Source organism: Oncorhynchus kisutch, linkage group LG21 (genome assembly GCF_002021735.2).
Source record: "Oncorhynchus kisutch isolate 150728-3 linkage group LG21, Okis_V2, whole genome shotgun sequence".
Classification (NCBI taxonomy): domain Eukaryota; kingdom Metazoa; phylum Chordata; class Actinopteri; order Salmoniformes; family Salmonidae; genus Oncorhynchus; species Oncorhynchus kisutch.
This window is the reverse complement of record NC_034194.2, coordinates 45726695-45740375: the sequence shown is the minus strand read 5'-3', so window position 1 is coordinate 45740375 and position 13681 is coordinate 45726695. Positions and strand designations below refer to the sequence as shown.

At 51.8% G+C, this 13681-nt stretch overlaps 1 protein-coding gene across 1 annotated transcript; it reads right to left on the bottom strand.

The window, feature by feature from the left end:
• Positions 1–8607: 8607 nt before the first annotated feature.
• LOC116356202 (putative protein TPRXL) lies at positions 8608–13203 on the bottom strand. The gene is made up of 2 exons (XM_031800529.1): positions 13156–13203; positions 8608–9492 (listed from the first exon to the last, which is right to left on the bottom strand). The coding sequence occupies exons 1-2, from the start codon at positions 13201–13203 to the stop codon at positions 8608–8610; spliced, it is 933 nt and encodes a 310-aa protein (XP_031656389.1).
• Positions 13204–13681: the final 478 nt, after the last annotated feature.

Below are 13681 nucleotides of genomic sequence, written 5' to 3'. Positions count from 1 at the left end.
CTTGTCCAGTTCTGGCATTTAGGTCGCCACAGACTAGTACATGTCCCTGGGCCTGGAAATGATTGATCTCCCCCTCCAGGATGGAGAAGCTGTCTTCATTAAAGTATGGGGATTCTAGTGGGGGGATATAGGTAGCACACAGGAGGACATTTTTCTCTGTTGAGATCATTTCCTTATGAATTTCTAGACAAATGCAAAATGTTCCTGTTTTGATTAATTTAATAGAGTGGGTTAGGTCTGCTATATATCAAATTAGCATACCGCCTAAGTACCCTGTTTCACACCTGGTAGTGTGGTGGATAGGACTACCAGCTCTCTGTAACCTAGAGGGAAACCAGTGGGTCCGTCTCCTCTATACCATGTTTCACACCTGGTAGTTTGGTGGATGGGACTACCAGCTCTCTGTAACCTAGAGGGCAACCAGTGGGTCCGTCTCCTCTATACCACCCACCTGGTAGTGTGGTGGATGGGACTACCAGCTCTCTGTAACCTAGAGGGCAACCAGTGGGTCCATCTCCTAGGGCAACCTGGTAGTGTGGTGGATGGGACTACCAGCTCTTTGTAACCTAGAGGACAACCAGTGGGTCCGTCTCCTCTATACCACACACCTGGTAGTGTGGTGGATGGGACTACCAGCTCTCTGTAACCTAGAGGACAACCAGTGGGTCCGTCTCCTCTATACCACCCAGCTGGTAGTGTGGTAGATGGGACTACCAGCTCTCTGTAACCTAGAGGGAAACCAGTGGGTCCGTCTCCTCTATACCATGTTTCACACCTGGTAGTTTGGTGGATGGGACTACCAGCTCTCTGTAACCTAGAGGACAACCAGTGGGTCCATCTCCTCTATACCACCCACCTGGTAGTTTGGTGGATGGGACTACCAGCTCTCTGTAACCTAGAGGGCCACTAGTGGGTCCATCTCCTAGGGCAACCTGGTAGTGTGGTGGATGGGACTACCAGCTCTTTGTAACCTAGAGGACAACCAGTGGGTCCGTCTCCTCTATACCACACACCTGGTAGTGTGGTGGATGGGACTACCAGCTCTCTGTAACCTAGAGGACAACCAGTGGGTCCGTCTCCTCTATACCACCCAGCTGGTAGTGTGGTAGATGGGACTACCAGCTCTCTGTAACCTAGAGGGAAACCAGTGGGTCCGTCTCCTCTATACCATGTTTCACACCTGGTAGTTTGGTGGATGGGACTACCAGCTCTCTGTAACCTAGAGGACAACCAGTGGATCCATCTCCTCTATACCACCCACCTGGTAGTTTGGTGGATGGGACTACCAGCTCTCTGTAACCTAGAGGGCCACTAGTGGGTCCATCTCCTCTATACCACCCACCTGGTAGTGTGGTGGATGGGACTACCAGCTCTCTGTAACCTAGAGGACAACCAGTGGGTCCATCTCCTCTATACCACCCACCTGGTAGTTTGGTGGATGGGACTACCAGCTCTCTGTAACCTAGAGGGCCACTAGTGGGTCCATCTCCTCTATACCACCCACCTGGTAGTGTGGTGGATGGGACTACCAGCTCTCTGTAACCTAGAGGACAACCAGTGGGTCCATCTCCTCTATACCACCCACCTGGTAGTGTGGTGGATGGGACTACCAGCTCTCTGTAACCTAGAGGGCAACCAGTGGGTCCATCTCCTCTATACCACCCACCTGGTAGTTTGGTGGATGGGACTACCAGCTCTCTGTAACCTAGAGGGCCACTAGTGGGTCCATCTCCTCTATACCACCCACCTGGTAGTTTGGTGGATGGGACTACCAGCTCTCTGTAACCTAGAGGTCAACCAGTGGGTCCATCTCCTCTATACCACCCACCTGGTAGTTTGGTGGATGGGACTACCAGCTCTCTGTAACCTAGAGGGCAACCAGTGGGCCCATCTCCTCTATACCACCCACCTGGTAGTGTGGTGGATGGGACTACCAGCTCTCTGTAACCTAGAGGGCAACCAGTGGGTCCGTCTCCTCTATACCACCCACCTGGTAGTGTGGTGGATGGGACTACCAGCTCTCTGTAACCTAGAGGGCAACCAGTGGGTCCGTCTCCTCTATACCACCCACCTGGTAGTGTGGTGGATGGGACTACCAGCTCTCTGTAACCTAGAGGGCCACTAGTGGGCCCATCTCCTCTATACCACCCACCTGGTAGTGTGGTGGATGGGACTACCAGCTCTCTGTAACCTAGAGGGCAACCAGTGGGTCCGTCTCCTCTATACCACCCACCTGGTAGTGTGGTGGATGGGACTACCAGCTCTCTGTAACCTAGAGGGCCACTAGTGGGTCCATCTCCTCTATACCACCCACCTGGTAGTTTGGTGGATGGGACTACCAGCTCTCTGTAACCTAGAGGGCAACCAGTGGGTCCATCTCCTCTATACCACCCACCTGGTAGTGTGGTGGATGGGACTACCAGCTCTCTGTAACCTAGAGGACAACCAGTGGGTCCATCTCCTCTATACCACCCACCTGGTAGTGTGGTGGATGGGACTACCAGCTCTCTGTAACCTAGAGGGCAACCAGTGGGTCTGTCTCCTCTATACCACCCACCTGGTAGTGTGGTGGATGGGACTACCAGCTCTCTGTAACCTAGAGGGCAACCAGTGGGTCTGTCTCCTCTATACCACCCACCTGGTAGTGTGGTGGATGGGACTACCAGCTCTCTGTAACCTAGAGGGCCACCAGTGGGTCCATCTCCTCTATACCACCCACCTGGTAGTGTGGTGGATGGGACTACCAGCTCTCTGTAACCTAGAGGACAACCAGTGGGTCCATCTCCTCTATACCACCCACCTGGTAGTGTGGTGGATGGGACTACCAGCTCTCTGTAACCTAGAGGGCAACCAGTGGGTCCATCTCCTCTATACCACCCACCTGGTAGTGTGGTGGGTGGGACTACCAGCTCTCTGTAACCTAGAGGGCAACCAGTGGGTCCATCTCCTCTATACCACCCACCTGGTAGTGTGGTGGATGGGACTACCAGCTCTCTGTAACCTAGAGGGCAACCAGTGGGTCCATCTCCTCTATACCACCCACCTGGTAGTGTGGTGGATGGGACTACCAGCTCTCTGTAACCTAGAGGGCCACTAGTGGGCCCATCTCCTCTATACCACCCACCTGGTAGTGTGGTGGATGGGACTACCAGCTCTCTGTAACCTAGAGGGCAACCAGTGGGTCCGTCTCCTCTATACCACCCACCTGGTAGTGTGGTGGATGGGACTACCAGCTCTCTGTAACCTAGAGGGCCACTAGTGGGTCCATCTCCTCTATACCACCCACCTGGTAGTTTGGTGGATGGGACTACCAGCTCTCTGTAACCTAGAGGGCAACCAGTGGGTCCATCTCCTCTATACCACCCACCTGGTAGTGTGGTGGATGGGACTACCAGCTCTCTGTAACCTAGAGGACAACCAGTGGGTCCATCTCCTCTATACCACCCACCTGGTAGTGTGGTGGATGGGACTACCAGCTCTCTGTAACCTGGAGGACAACCAGTGGGTCCATCTCCTCTGTACCACCCACCTGGTAGTGTGGTGGATGGGACTACCAGCTCTCTGTAACCTAGAGGGCAACCAGTGGGTCCATCTCCTCTATACCACCCACCTGGTAGTTTGGTGGATGGGACTACCAGCTCTCTGTAACCTAGAGGACAACCAGTGGGTCCATCTCCTCTATACCACCCACCTGGTAGTGTGGTGGATGGGACTACCAGCTCTCTGTAACCTAGAGGACAACCAGTGGGTCCATCTCCTCTATACCACCCACCTGGTAGTGTGGTGGATGGGACTACCAGCTCTCTGTAACCTAGAGGGCCACTAGTGGGTCCATCTCCTCTATACCACCCACCTGGTAGTGTGGTGGATGGGACTACCAGCTCTCAGTAACCTAGAGGGCAACCAGTGGGTCCATCTCCTCTATACCACCCACCTGGTAGTTTGGTGGATGGGACTACCAGCTCTCTGTAACCTAGAGGACAACCAGTGGGTCCATCTCCTAGGGCAACCTGGTAGTTTGGTGGATGGGACTACCAGCTCTCTGTAACCTAGAGGGCAACCAGTGGGTCCATCTCCTCTATACCACCCACCTGGTAGTTTGGTGGATGGGACTACCAGCTCTCTGTAACCTAGAGGGCAACCAGTGGGTCCATCTCCTCTATACCACCCACCTGGTAGTTTGGTGGATGGGACTACCAGCTCTCTGTAACCTAGAGGGCCACTAGTGGGTCCATCTCCTCTATACCACCCACCTGGTAGTGTGGTGGATGGGACTACCAGCTCTCTGTAACCTAGAGGGCAACTAGTGGGTCCATCTCCTCTATACCACCCACCTGGTAGTGTGGTGGATGGGACTACCAGCTCTCTGTAACCTAGAGGGCAACCAGTGGGTCCATCTCCTCTATACCACCCACCTGGTAGTGTGGTGGATGGGACTACTAGCTCTCTGTAACCTAGAGGGCAACCAGTGGGTCCATCTCCTCTATACCACCCACCTGGTAGTGTGGTGGATGGGACTACTAGCTCTCTGTAACCTAGAGGGCAACCAGTGGGTCCATCTCCTCTATACCACCCACCTGGTAGTGTGGTGGATGGGACTACTAGCTCTCTGTAACCTAGAGGGCAACCAGTGGGTCCATCTCCTCTATACCACCCACCTGGTAGTGTGGTGGATGGGACTACCAGCTCTCTGTAACCTAGAGGACAACCAGTGGGTCCATCTCCTCTATACCACCCACCTGGTAGTGTGGTGGATGGGACTACCAGCTCTCTGTAACCTAGAGGGCAACCAGTGGGTCCATCTCCTCTATACCACCCACCTGGTAGTGTGGTGGATGGGACTACCAGCTCTCTGTAACCTAGAGGGCAACCAGTGGGTCCATCTCCTCTATACCACCCACCTGGTAGTGTGGTGGATGGGACTACTAGCTCTCTGTAACCTAGAGGGCCACTAGTGGGTCCATCTCCTCTATACCACCCACCTGGTAGTGTGGTGGATGGGACTACCAGCTCTCTGTAACCTAGAGGGCCACTAGTGGGTCCATCTCCTCTATACCACCCACCTGGTAGTGTGGTGGATGGGACTACCAGCTCTCTGTAACCTAGAGGGCAACCAGTGGGTCCATCTCCTCTATACCACCCACCTGGTAGTGTGGTGGATGGGACTACCAGCTCTCTGTAACCTAGAGGGCAACCAGTGGGCCCATCTCCTCTATACCACCCACCTGGTAGTGTGGTGGATGGGACTACCAGCTCTCTGTAACCTAGAGGACAACCAGTGGGTCCATCTCCTCTATACCACCCACCTGGTAGTGTGGTGGATGGGACTACCAGCTCTCTGTAACCTAGAGGGCAACCAGTGGGTCCATCTCCTCTATACCACCCACCTGGTAGTGTGGTGGATGGGACTACCAGCTCTCTGTAACCTAGAGGGCAACCAGTGGGTCCATCTCCTCTATACCACCCACCTGGTAGTGTGGTGGATGGGACTACTAGCTCTCTGTAACCTAGAGGGCCACTAGTGGGTCCATCTCCTCTATACCACCCACCTGGTAGTGTGGTGGATGGGACTACCAGCTCTCTGTAACCTAGAGGGCCACTAGTGGGTCCATCTCCTCTATACCACCCACCTGGTAGTGTGGTGGATGGGACTACCAGCTCTCTGTAACCTAGAGGGCAACCAGTGGGTCCATCTCCTCTATACCACCCACCTGGTAGTGTGGTGGATGGGACTACCAGCTCTCTGTAACCTAGAGGGCAACCAGTGGGTCTGTCTCCTCTATACCACCCACCTGGTAGTGTGGTGGATGGGACTACCAGCTCTCTGTAACCTAGAGGGCAACCAGTGGGTCCATCTCCTCTATACCACCCACCTGGTAGTGTGGTGGATGGGACTACCAGCTCTCTGTAACCTAGAGGACAACCAGTGGCTCCATCTCCTCTATACCACCCACCTGGTAGTGTGGTGGATGGGACTACCAGCTCTCTGTAACCTAGAGGGCAACCAGTGGGTCCATCTCCTCTATACCACCCACCTGGTAGTGTGGTGGATGGGACTACCAGCTCTCTGTAACCTAGAGGGCAACCAGTGGGTCCATCTCCTCTATACCACCCACCTGGTAGTGTGGTGGATGGGACTACTAGCTCTCTGTAACCTAGAGGGCCACTAGTGGGTCCATCTCCTCTATACCACCCACCTGGTAGTGTGGTGGATGGGACTACCAGCTCTCTGTAACCTAGAGGGCCACTAGTGGGTCCATCTCCTCTATACCACCCACCTGGTAGTGTGGTGGATGGGACTACCAGCTCTCTGTAACCTAGAGGGCAACCAGTGGGTCCATCTCCTCTATACCACCCACCTGGTAGTGTGGTGGATGGGACTACCAGCTCTCTGTAACCTAGAGGGCAACCAGTGGGCCCATCTCCTCTATACCACCCACCTGGTAGTGTGGTGGATGGGACTACCAGCTCTCTGTAACCTAGAGGACAACCAGTGGGTCCATCTCCTCTATACCACCCACCTGGTAGTGTGGTGGATGGGACTACCAGCTCTCTGTAACCTAGAGGGCAACCAGTGGGTCCATCTCCTCTATACCACCCACCTGGTAGTGTGGTGGATGGGACTACCAGCTCTCTGTAACCTAGAGGGCAACCAGTGGGTCCATCTCCTCTATACCACCCACCTGGTAGTGTGGTGGATGGGACTACTAGCTCTCTGTAACCTAGAGGGCCACTAGTGGGTCCATCTCCTCTATACCACCCACCTGGTAGTGTGGTGGATGGGACTACCAGCTCTCTGTAACCTAGAGGGCCACTAGTGGGTCCATCTCCTCTATACCACCCACCTGGTAGTGTGGTGGATGGGACTACCAGCTCTCTGTAACCTAGAGGGCAACCAGTGGGTCCATCTCCTCTATACCACCCACCTGGTAGTGTGGTGGATGGGACTACCAGCTCTCTGTAACCTAGAGGGCAACCAGTGGGTCTGTCTCCTCTATACCACCCACCTGGTAGTGTGGTGGATGGGACTACCAGCTCTCTGTAACCTAGAGGGCAACCAGTGGGTCCATCTCCTCTATACCACCCACCTGGTAGTGTGGTGGATGGGACTACCAGCTCTCTGTAACCTAGAGGGCAACCAGTGGGCCCATCTCCTCTATACCACCCACCTGGTAGTGTGGTGGATGGGACTACCAGCTCTCTGTAACCTAGAGGACAACCAGTGGGTCCATCTCCTCTATACCACCCACCTGGTAGTGTGGTGGATGGGACTACCAGCTCTCTGTAACCTAGAGGGCAACCAGTGGGTCCATCTCCTCTATACCACCCACCTGGTAGTGTGGTGGATGGGACTACCAGCTCTCTGTAACCTAGAGGGCAACCAGTGGGTCCATCTCCTCTATACCACCCACCTGGTAGTGTGGTGGATGGGACTACTAGCTCTCTGTAACCTAGAGGGCCACTAGTGGGTCCATCTCCTCTATACCACCCACCTGGTAGTGTGGTGGATGGGACTACCAGCTCTCTGTAACCTAGAGGGCAACCAGTGGGTCCATCTCCTCTATACCACCCACCTGGTAGTGTGGTGGATGGGACTACCAGCTCTCTGTAACCTAGAGGGCAACCAGTGGGTCTGTCTCCTCTATACCACCCACCTGGTAGTGTGGTGGATGGGACTACCAGCTCTCTGTAACCTAGAGGGCAACCAGTGGGTCCATCTCCTCTATACCACCCACCTGGTAGTGTGGTGGATGGGACTACCAGCTCTCTGTAACCTAGAGGACAACCAGTGGCTCCATCTCCTCTATACCACCCACCTGGTAGTTTGTTGGATGGGACTACCAGCTCTCTGTAACCTAGAGGGCAACCAGTGGGTCTATATCCTCTATACCACCCACCTGGTAGTGTGGTGGATGGGACTACCAGCTCTCTGTAACCTAGAGGGCAACCAGTGGGTCTGTCTCATCTATACCACCCACCTGGTAGTGTGGTGGATGGGACTACCAGCTCTCTGTAACCTAGAGGGCAACCAGTGGGTCCATCTCCTCTATACCACCCACCTGGTAGTGTGGTGGATGGGACTACCAGCTCTCTGTAACCTAGAGGACAACCAGTGGCTCCATCTCCTCTATACCACCCACCTGGTAGTTTGTTGGATGGGACTACCAGCTCTCTGTAACCTAGAGGGCAACCAGTGGGTCTATATCCTCTATACCACCCACCTGGTAGTGTGGTGGATGGGACTACCAGCTCTCTGTAACCTAGAGGGCAACCAGTGGGTCCATCTCCTCTATACCACCCACCTGGTAGTGTGGTGGATGGGACTACCAGCTCTCTGTAACCTAGAGGGCAACCAGTGGGTCCATCTCCTCTATACCAGGTTTCTTGTAGGATGACAATATCTGCATTTCCAATTTCTTTAATGAAGTCCAGCTTCCTGCTCTTTAGGCCAAAGGCAGATGACCTCTGACCTTGTATATTCCAGGATGAGATAGTAAAAGCTGTGTGTTCCATAGTGTCTGGTGTTGTTTTTGTTGTGGTTCAGGTCCGGAACATTACAGTAGGTGTGAACAGAGCATGTTTAGCATCTGATACATACCTCTTAGATCACAGGATGGGGTTTGGGGGGGTGTAATAGTGGGGGTTGGGCCTGTTGCTCTGCGGCCTGGGCATATGTTCTGCTGTCATGTTGAGGTCCTTGCTGGGGGGGGGGGGGTCATGGTGGTTGGGAAGGAAGGAGTATACGACTGATCTGGAGAGGCCGATACAGAGTGTGGCTAGGTTATGTTTGGGGAGGGGTTGACAGGTTGGAACAGATGTGAATGCTGGTGATGTGGTCTGGAGGGTAGGTCCTGTTGGTGCAGGTCCTCCGCAGTTCTGGGAGGGTGACTCGCTGGACTGGGAGGGTGACTCGCTGGTCTGGGAGGGTGACTCGCTGGTCTGGGAGGGTGACTCGCTGGTCTGGGAGGGTGACTCGCTGGTCTGGGAGGGTGACTCGCTGGTCTGGGAGGGAGACTCGCAGGTCTGGGAGGGTGACTCGCTGGTCAGGGAGGGTGACTCGCAGGTCTGGGAGGGTGACTCACTGGTCTGGGAGGGTGACTCGCAGGTCTGGGAGGGTGACTCGCTGGTCTGGGAGGGTGACTCGCTGGTCAGGGAGGGTGACTCGCTGGTCTGGGAGGGAGACTCGCTGGGCAGGGAGGGTGACTCGCTGGTCTGGGAGGGTGACTCGCTGGTCTGGGAGGGTGACTCGCAGGTCTGGGAGGGTGACTCGCAGGTCTGGGAGGGTGACTCGCTGGTCTGGGAGGGTGACTCGCTGGTCAGGGAGGGTGACTCGCAGGTCTGGGAGGGTGACTCGCAGGTCTGGGAGGGTGACTCGCAGGTCTGGAAGGGTGACTCGCTGGTCTGGGAGGGTAACTCGTTGGTCTGGGAGGGTGACTCGCAGGTCTGGGAGGGTAAACTCGCTGGTCTGGGTTTCCCATTTCTCTGTTGCTCCTGTGTGAAGTGTTGGGGATGTGGTTGATGTCCTTCAGAGTCCTGACAAAGGTGGGCACTGCTGCCTCATAAAGGTGAGCTGGGCTGTGTGTTCCTCTGTTAGCTGGGCCGTGGGGTCCTCTGTTAGCTGGGCCGTGGGGTCCTCTGTTAGCTGGGTCCTCTGTTAGCTGGGCCGTGGGGTCCTCTGTTAGCTGGGTCCTCTGTTAGCCCGGGCCGTGGGGTCCTCTGTTAGGTGTTGTACTGGTCTCTCTCTGGGTACTGTAGAGGGGTGGTGTTGTGCTGGTCTCCCTCTGGGTACTGTAGAGGGTGGTGTTGTGCTGGTCTCCCCTCTGGGTACTGTAGAGGGTGGTGTTGTGCTGGTCTTCCTCTGGGTACTATAGAGAGGTGGTGTTGTGCTGGTCTTTTTTTGAATTTTGTAATTCTGTGATGTCTCGAGTGTGTGGACTAGCTCTCTGAGCTCCATCATGTCTCTCTACAGCGCTGTGAATTTATCCATCTCAGTGATGGAGGATCAGGGTAGATGTCAGACCTAGGAAGTCATTTACTTAATGTATGAGGTGTGTTCAGTGCTCTCTCTCTGATTCTGTGGAGGTCCTTTACTTAATGTATGAGGTGTGTTCAGTGCTCTCTCTCTCTCTCTGATTCTGTGGGAGTCCTTTACTTAATGTATGAGGTGTGTTCAGTGCTCTCTCTCTCTCTCTGATTCTGTGGAGGTCCTTCACTTAATGTATGAGGTGTGTTCAGTGCTCTCTCTCTGATTCTGTGGGAGTCCTTTACTTAATGTATGAGGTGTGTTCAGTGCTCTCTCTCTCTCTCTGATTCTGTGGAGGTCCTTTACTTAATGTATGAGGTGTGTTCAGTGCTCTCTCTCTCTCTCTGATTCTGTGGAAGTCCTTTACTTAATGTATGAGGTGTGTTCAGTGCTCTCTCTCTCTCTCTGATTCTGTGGAGGTCCTTTACTTAATGTATGAGGTGTGTTCAGTGCTCTCTCTCTCTCTCTGATTCTGTGGAGGTCCTTTACTTAATGTATGAGGTGTGTTCAGTGCTCTCTCTCTCTCTCTCTGATTCTGTGGAGGTCCTTCACTTAATGTATGAGGTGTGTTCAGTGCTCTCTCTCTGATTCTGTGGGAGTCCTTTACTTAATGTATGAGGTGTGTTCAGTGCTCTCTCTCTCTCTGATTCTGTGGAGGTCCTTTACTTAATGTATGAGGTGTGTTCAGTGCTCTCTCTCTCTCTCTGATTCTGTGGAGGTCCTTTACTTAATGTATGAGGTGTGTTCAGTGCTCTCTCTCTCTCTCTGATTCTGTGGAGGTCCTTTACTTAATGTATGAGGTGTGTTCAGTGCTCTCTCTCTCTCTCTGATTCTGTGGAGGTCCTTTACTTAATGTATGAGGTGTGTTCAGTGCTCTCTCTCTCTCTGATTCTGTGGAGGTCCTTCACTTAATGTATGAGGTGTGTTCAGTGCTCTCTCTCTGATTCTGTGGGAGTCCTTTACTTAATGTATGAGGTGTGTTCAGTGCTCTCTCTCTCTCTCTCTGATTCTGTGGAGGTCCTTTACTTAATGTATGAGGTGTGTTCAGTGCTCTCTCTCTCTCTCTGATTCTGTGGAGGTCCTTTACTTAATGTATGAGGTGTGTTCAGTGCTCTCTCTCTCTCTGATTCTGTGGGAGTCCTTTACTTAATGTATGAGGTGTGTTCAGTGCTCTCTCTCTCTCTGATTCTGTGGAGGTCCTTTACTTAATGTATGAGGTGTGTTCAGTGCTCTCTCTCTCTCTCTCTGATTCTGTGGAGGTCCTTTACTTAATGTATGAGGTGTGTTCAGTGCTCTCTCTCTCTCTCTGATTCTGTGGAGGTCCTTTACTTAATGTATGAGGTGTGTTCAGTGCTCTCTCTCTCTCTGATTCTGTGGAGGTCCTTTACTTAATGTATGAGGTGTGTTCAGTGCTCTCTCTCTGATTCTGTGGAGGTCCTTTACTTAATGTATGAGGTGTGTTCAGTGCTCTCTCTCTCTCTCTGATTCTGTGGAGGTCCTTCACTTAATGTATGAGGTGTGTTCAGTGCTCTCTCTCTGATTCTGTGGGAGTCCTTTACTTAATGTATGAGGTGTGTTCAGTGCTCTCTCTCTCTCTGATTCTGTGGAGGTCCTTTACTTAATGTATGAGGTGTGTTCAGTGCTCTCTCTCTCTCTCTGATTCTGTGTAGGTCCTTTACTTAATGTATGAGGTGTGTTCAGTGCTCTCTCTCTCTCTCTGATTCTGTGGAGGTCCTTTACTTAATGTATGAGGTGTGTTCAGTGCTCTCTCTCTGATTCTGTGGAGGTCCTTTACTTAATGTATGAGGTGTGTTCAGTGCCCTCTCTCTCTCTCTGATTCTGTGGAGATCCTTTACTTAATGTATGAGGTGTGTTCAGTGCTCTCTCTCTCTCTGATTCTGTGGAGGTCCTTTACTTAATGTATGAGGTGTGTTCAGTGCTCTCTCTCTGATTCTGTGGAGGTCCTTTACTTAATGTATGAGGTGTGTTCAGTGCTCTCTCTCTCTCTCTGATTCTGTGGAGGTCCTTTACTTAATGTATGAGGTGTGTTCAGTGCTCTCTCTCTCTCTCTGATTCTGTGGAGGTCCTTTACTTAATGTATGAGGTGTGTTCAGTGCTCTCTCTCTCTCTCTGATTCTGTGGAGGTCCTTTACTTAATGTATGAGGTGTGTTCAGTGCTCTCTCTCTCTCTCTGATTCTGTGGAGGTCCTTTACTTAATGTATGAGGTGTGTTCAGTGCTCTCTCTCTCTCTCTGATTCTGTGGAGGTCCTTTACTTAATGTATGAGGTGTGTTCAGTGCTCTCTCTCTCTCTCTGATTCTGTGGAGGTCCTTTACTTAATGTATGAGGTGTGTTCAGTGCTCTCTCTCTCTCTGATTCTGTGGGAGTCCTTTACTTAATGTATGAGGTGTGTTCAGTGCTCTCTCTCTGATTCTGTGGAGGTCCTTTACTTAATGTATGAGGTGTGTTCAGTGCTCTCTCTCTCTCTCTGATTCTGTGGAGGTCCTTTACTTAATGTATGAGGTGTGTTCAGTGCTCTCTCTCTGATTCTGTGGAGGTCCTTTACTTAATGTATGAGGTGTGTTCAGTGCTCTCTCTCTCTCTCTGATTCTGTGGAGGTCCTTTACTTAATGTATGAGGTGTGTTCAGTGCTCTCTCTCTCTCTCTGATTCTGTGGAGGTCCTTTACTTAATGTATGAGGTGTGTTCAGTGCTCTCTCTCTCTCTCTGATTCTGTGGAGGTCCTTTACTTAATGTATGAGGTGTGTTCAGTGCTCTCTCTCTCTCTCTGATTCTGTGGAGGTCCTTTACTTAATGTATGAGGTGTGTTCAGTGCTCTCTCTCTCTCTCTGATTCTGTGGAGGTCCTTTACTTAATGTATGAGGTGTGTTCAGTGCTCTCTCTCTCTCTCTGATTCTGTGGAGGTCCTTTACTTAATGTATGAGGTGTGTTCAGTGCTCTCTCTCTCTCTGATTCTGTGGGAGTCCTTTACTTAATGTATGAGGTGTGTTCAGTGCTCTCTCTCTGATTCTGTGGAGGTCCTTTACTTAATGTATGAGGTGTGTTCAGTGCTCTCTCTCTCTCTCTCTGATTCTGTGGAGGTCCTTTACTGTGGAAGATGACATCTCTTACGGGCCCATTTTTGTAGCAGTCGGCAAAAAGTGTCTCTGGATTGTCCATGAGGAGCTTGTCTTTCCGTGCCTTGTCATGTTTAATATCCAAGGGGTACTGTACTGTACAGAGGCACTGTACTGTACAGAGGGAAGCCAATAATTCTCTCTCTAAAACGTTACCTCTAATTCAATCTAAAACTTTAAAACTAACTCATCCTCTCTCTAAAACTCTACTCTCTCTAAAACTAACTCATCCTCTCTCTAAAACTCTCTCTACCCTCTCTCTAAAACTAACTCATTCTCTCTCTAACCTCTCTCTAAAACAAACTCATTCTCTCTCTAACCTCTCTCTAAAACTAACTCATTCTCTAAAACTCTCTAAAACAAACTCATTCTCTCTCTAACCTCTCTCTAAAACTAACCCATTCTCTCTCTGAAACTCTCTCTAAAACTAACTCATTCTCTCTCTAAAACTAACCCATTCTCTCTCTAAAACTCTCTCTCTAACCTCTAAAACTAATTCATCCTCTCTCTAAAACTCTCTA